The 6,285-nt window shown below is 38.3% G+C and overlaps 1 protein-coding gene across 3 annotated transcripts in view; it reads right to left on the bottom strand.

Annotated features, from left to right (window-relative positions):
* Positions 1-6,285, bottom strand: part of FOCAD (focadhesin) — a 295,859-nt gene that overhangs the window by 248,162 nt on the left and 41,412 nt on the right. For all 3 annotated transcript variants that reach the window (XM_010857081.1, XM_010857080.1, XM_010857079.1), the window contains one exon: positions 531-635. In XM_010857081.1, coding sequence (XP_010855383.1) covers positions 531-635 — 105 coding nt within the window. The remainder of the gene's footprint in view (positions 1-530; positions 636-6,285) is intronic.

Raw genomic sequence — 6,285 nt, 5'->3', positions numbered from 1 at the left:
TCACTTTCTCTTTTCACTTTCATGCATTGGAGAAGGAAATGGCAACCCACTCCAGTGTTCTTGCCTGGAGAGTCCCAGGGATGGGGGAGCCTGGTGGGCTGCCATCTATGGGGTCGCACAGAGTCGGACACGACTGAAGTGACTTAGCATAGCATAGCATAGTCCTGTTACTTTCTATAGTGAGGAAGTTTATTTTCCTGCTTTTAATACATTTGTTCAATGAACTCTTCAGTTTTCACAGCATTGGGAAAATGATTCTATATCCCAGATCAAAATGAATGACTTGAATTTTGGACAAAAGATTCCAATTCCAAGGAAGCAAGCTGAAAGCCACAGTGATGATACTCAGCATACGGTAGTCAATTCTATCTCAATCCTGAGTGTTGGAAATACTAACTTCCTGAGAGGTTAAGACTCACAGTCTCTGTGAACTTCAATAACTAATTCTTAATGAATTAGCATGTCTTAATTCATAACATTTAACAATTCACTAAAAACAAAAGTTTCAAAAGAAAGGAGAAAAGGCTTACCTAATATTATATATATCCTGAATATTCTTCTCCCCGCTGTGTCCTTCCTTAACAGCTTGCATTTGTAATAGTTTCATAAGGGCTTTTATCAAGCCATGTGTATTTCTGTAAAGAAATATAATAGCATGTCAAATGTTATAAAGTGAACAGTCTACTCAGGTACTTAATCCTACCACTTTTGATAGTTGAACACTTGCCACCCACACTGAACAGTAGCCATCCACATCCACCTAGCTTATCCCATAGCATAGCCGAGAGGCCTACAAGCTCCCATTCAACACAATGAAGGAGAAGTGAAGCCAAAGAATCAAACTACCAACCTATCTATCACCTCACTGCATATACCGGGGGGAAATCAATCAGGGAAAAGTAAACATTAGCCCACATAATTGCAGGCAGTGACCACATCAATTACCCACACTGAATAATCAAGTCCTTCATTTATAAATATTAGCAGACCATGAAAAATAACGAGACAGATGAAATGGAATGGCCACTAAAAAAAAAAGTGGGCCAGGGGACCAATCAGAGCAAATAACCCCCATTAAAACAAAGCTAATGGGAGCAGGGAAGAGAAATTTAAGTTTTTTTCTTATTCTCTGTGAGAAGCAGCAAGATAATAAATCAGAAAAAATGGCCTGCTTTTTAAATTTTTTTCCTGTTACTAATGTTTTCTAACTATTAAATAGGATTTTATTTCAGCTTTCGTGAGGTAAAACTAACAAAAACAACTGTAATATAACGTGTACAAAATGATTTACGTGTGCATTTTAAAATGGTTGCCAAAATCAAGTTAATTAACACATATATCACCTCACAGTTACTTTTTAGTTTTCATTTTTTTGGATAAAATGCTAAATACTCTTAGCAAATTTCAAGTACACAATACAACATTGTTGACTTTAGTTACTATGCTGTACATTAGATCCTCAGAACTTAATCATAACTGGAAGCTTGTATCTTTCGACCAGCATCTCCCCATTTCTCCTACCCGCCCCTGGCAACCACCATTCTACTCTCTGCTTCTATCTGTTCAATTTCTTTTTTTAGATTCCACATATAAGTGGTTCCATATGGTATTTATCTTCCTCTGTCTGGGTTATTTCACTTAGCACAATGCCCTCCAGGTTCATCCACGTTGTCACAAATTACCCTGATCTCTTTAAAGTAAGATTCTCCCTGGGAATGAGAAAGAAATCTTAGAAATACAGATTATTTGCTAAATGAAAAAAAACCCAATATTTTAAAAATCACAACTGTTAATAATTATGGAGCATCTATTGTAAGTTAAGTACTCTCTTAAGTGCTTAACACGCATTATGTCATTATTATCTAGAAATCACTGGTAACTTTACCATAGGGCTAGGACAAGACCTGGACTTAATTAATAAAAGTCATTTCGGGCAATTAAGTGAGATGTTATTTAGTGAACTCTTTGATGGCATTTAAAGTTTTACAACTGGTAAACGGTTTGGCCATGCTGTCCAATACAGCAGCCAACGGGCACACAGGCTACTGAGCATGTGTAACATGGCTAATCCGCACTGGGATGTGCTGTAGTGTAAAACACCTGCTGCATTTTAAAGACGTAGGGACTTGCCTGGTGATCCAGTGGTTAAAAACCTCCTGCCAATGTGGGAGTCATGAGTTTGATCCCTGGTCCAGGAAGATCCCATATGCCACAGAGCAACTAAGCCCGTGCACCACAATAAGAGAAGCCATTGCAGTGGGAAGCCCAAGCCCAGCAAGAAAAGTAGCCCTCACTCGTGGCAACTAGAGAAAGCCCACACATCAAAGAAGACCCAGCAAAGATAAAAATAAATAAGAGGAATAAAATATAATTAAAAAAAAAAGACTGAGAACACAAAAATACTGTAAAATATCATATGTAGATTTTTATATTGATTACATCTTGATTGTATACATATTTTTGATATATGAGGTTACACAAAATAGATTATTAAAGTTAACACCACTGGTTTCTTTTTAATGTGGCTACTAGGAAAATTTTGAATTATATATGTGGTTCACACTTGTGGCTCAGAATATATTTCTATTTCACAGTACTGCTAAAGACACTTATAGTTTGTTTCCTAAGTAGATTCTTTGGTGAGCAGTGAGGCTTTTCTTGCAGTTGAAGCATTTCCCACAATCTACACAACAGTATGTTTTCTTTCCCACGTGGTTCCTCTTATGACCATGCAGTGTACATTCATGAATGAGTGTTTTGTGACAGGCAGCACACAAACATGGTTTCTCTCCTATGTGGATCCTCTGGTGAAGAGTGATGTCTCAACACTGCATAAGCCTGTTCCCTAAGATTCTCTCCTGTGTGTTCCTTGCTGTATGTCAAACCGAGGTTCACTTTTCTCACATACCCTATATTGGTGTTACGTCAACTCCACTTTGCTTTCACTAAAAATATGGCCAGTGAATCCCACTGTGACTCAGTGCAAATTAAAAAGTACATTTTTAAAAAACTAGTGGGAAGTACAGTTGTCTTAGAAAGGTCTGATGGCATGGCACCCCCTTGGGAACAGGGGTTCTGTCTTAATGTTCTTCCCTCATGAGTGCTCAGATTCTTCCAGGAGCCTTCTCTGTTGACACTCTTGAGTTTCTAGAGCCCTCTTACTCTAAAGCTTAGGAAGAAGATATCTTAACATGCAAACATTCAGAATAAATTCCTTCTTTACAATTCCTCACACCATTCACTTTTACAGAATGAGACCCATTCTGCAGCTAAGGACCCTGGACTTTAAGAAACGGTATTTTCCAGTCTATGCTCCAGCTCTTCACAACTCTGCTTACTTTCCTTCACCAAGATCTAGAGATCCTTCAGCATGGAGATTGCAACTGACTCTATCACTGGTTTATCAAGAACATATTCTGGGTGTGAAGGTCTGACCTCAGTCACACAGAAGCTCCTTGGAGCTTCAGGGGGATTCAATTCCTCCAAATATGCAAATTGGCTAAAGCTAACTCATCAGGCCTCAGTGCTACAATCTTGCTTTTTGAAAGTTAGTCTTTCAAAAACCCTACAACTCTGACCTAAGCCAGTGCCTAGATTTTCGACAAGACTATGAAATCTCCGGTCTATACCTATGTTTAGCAGACAAATTCTAATCATCACTGAGTCAGTGAGCACTTCCAGATCCCTCTGTCTAACTGAGACCTATCACCGGAGGTCTACTGTGGTTTTTTGCCTTGGTGAGAGCAGCACTGTGTGTTCAGAAGTTTCCTTGTCTTCTCATCTTCAATGTTTATGCAACTGACGATAAGCTTTAAAGCTGATTTCAGCTAAAAATAACCCCATTTATATACGGATGAAATGGAGATGGAAAAAGTCTAGACCTCACCTAGTAACCTCATAAGACCACTCCCTGGGCCTAATGATGAGTTTAAAGGGTACTCATATTAAATGATCAGTACTGATTGAATTTCTGGCTGAATTTCTTCCATGAAATATGAATTCATTAAATAATCCCTTTTTGTATGTAAAACTAAATTGCTTTTCCTTATCTAATGATTTATTTGTCATATGAATAGTTTAAGAGAAGATAGATAACAGACACGATTTTTAACCAACTGGGGTCACTTACTTCTTTGTGAAAACAGTACAATCACACAGAAAGCACACACATCCTACGTACATTTAATTCAAGGCATTTCCAAGAACCACTGTGACCTGTAAATTTTCAGCTTTTTAAAATCTTTATGTTATACCTTGCTTTTATTTGTGGGCTGAGATTTTACTATGTGGATAACTGAGTCTGTACTATATTTTAAGCAAGAGTGTAACATGAATAGATTATGAATATTGAAAGATGATGGCATCAATAAATCATGTGTAGATCCATTCAAGTAGTAACATAGTTGCCTTAAATTCAATTGAATAATTTCTTAAATTTTTAAATATTTCAAGTGAGCTGAGAGGGATGGATGGTTTCAGATTTTCATTTAAGTTCCTGCTTTAATTCTAATTTACTGGAAAATGTTGGGCAAGTCACTTAATGCCAACATCCTCATCTGAGCAACTTAGAATCATGATAATAAACTCAATCTTGCGTTGTTTTAAAGAATAAATTAATGTATGTCAGTAAAGTGTCTGGTTATTTTTGCAATAAATCAACAATCTAATACTTATACCATTAAGATTGCAATGTTTCTCCCTTTGTAAGGTTATGCAAACAAAAGTGTCAGAGTTCATGAATGCAAAAACCTAGAACATTCCTAAAACTAACTACAGTTAAGTCATGAATGGCTAAATCCTAGCATTTTCCATCTTTCTTCACAAAAACCTCTTTCTCTTGTTTTCGAGCCATTGTTACTTTGCATCTGAGATCTGTTGTTACAAAATTCAGTTCAGTTCAGTCGCTCAGTTGTGTCTGACTATTTGCAACCCCATGAACCACAGCATGCCAGGCCTCCCTGTCCATCACCAACTCCTGGAGTTCACCCAAACTCATGTCCATTGAGTCGGTGATGCCATCCTGTAGGAGACAGGATGAATAAAAGAAAAGCAGGCCCTGGCAAGGGCCACAAGAGGAATTTATAATTATTGATAAACTGGATGCTATAAGGCATGAGACTCTTGGAACAAATCCAGAGGGAACTGTTAGTTCACAATCTTGAAAACAAGATATGATCCTGGGGTCAGAAAACCGACCCCAGACTGTTTCTCAACTGGCATCTCAGAGTCACATGTTTTATGTATCCGGTGGAAAATCTATAGATAAGAATATTAGTCATAGTTACTGATTTGTTATTGATTAGTTTCCTAATTACTCAATGGTTAATGATCATTTTGTTCTTTGGCCCCGAAGGCCACATGAGTTACAGTTTAATTCCCTGCATATTCTTTCCTTCACGGCTGGAAGTCTAATAAAGCTGCTTGGATTCAGTTCTGGCCCCTTCACATTGGAGCGGTGTTGGTCCCCTGATCCTCACTTTTCTCTGAATTCTTGTGTCTCGTTTCTCATTCTCTCGCCATATCGCGCTTTTGGAAACCCTGCTTTTTGAGCTGGCCTCAACATCATCCAACCATCTTATCCTCTGTTGTCCCCTTCTCCTCCTGCCCTCAATCTTTCCCAGCATCAGGGTTTTTTCAAATGAGTCAGCTCTTCGCATCAGGTGGCCAAAGCACTGGAGTTTCAGATTCAATATCAGTCCTTCCAATGAACATTCAGGACTGATCTCCTTTAGGATGTACTGGTTGGATCTCCTTGCAGTCCAAGGGACTCTCCAGAGTCTTCTCCAACACCACAGTTCAAAAGCATCAATTCTTCTGCGTTCAGCTTTCTTTATAGTCCAACTCTCACATCCATACATGACTATTGGAAAAACCATAGCCTTGAGTAGACGGACCTTTGCTGGCAAAGTAATGTCTCTGCTTTTTAATATGCTGTCTAGATTGATCATAACTTTCCTTCCAAGGAGTAAGTGTCTTTTAATTAAGTGATGGGACAGGATGCCATGATCTTAGTTTTCTGAATGTTGAGCTGTAAGCCAACTTTTTCACTCTCCTCTTTCACTTTCATCAAGAGGCTCTTTAGTTCTTCACTTTTGATCATAACTTTCCTTCCAAGGAGTAAGTGTCTTTTAATTAAGTGATGGGACAGGATGCCATGATCTTAGTTTTCTGAATGTTGAGCTGTAAGCCAACTTTTTCACTCTCCTCTTTCACTTTCATCAAGAGGCTCTTTAGTTCTTCACTTTCTACCATAAGGGTGGTGTCATCTGCATATGTGAGGTTATT

Source organism: Bison bison, unplaced genomic scaffold (genome assembly GCF_000754665.1).
Source record: "Bison bison bison isolate TAMUID 2011002044 unplaced genomic scaffold, Bison_UMD1.0 scf7180017864376, whole genome shotgun sequence".
Taxonomy (NCBI): Eukaryota; Metazoa; Chordata; class Mammalia; order Artiodactyla; family Bovidae; genus Bison; species Bison bison.
Note: the sequence above shows the minus strand (reverse complement) of the source record. Positions and strands in the feature narration are given on the sequence as shown.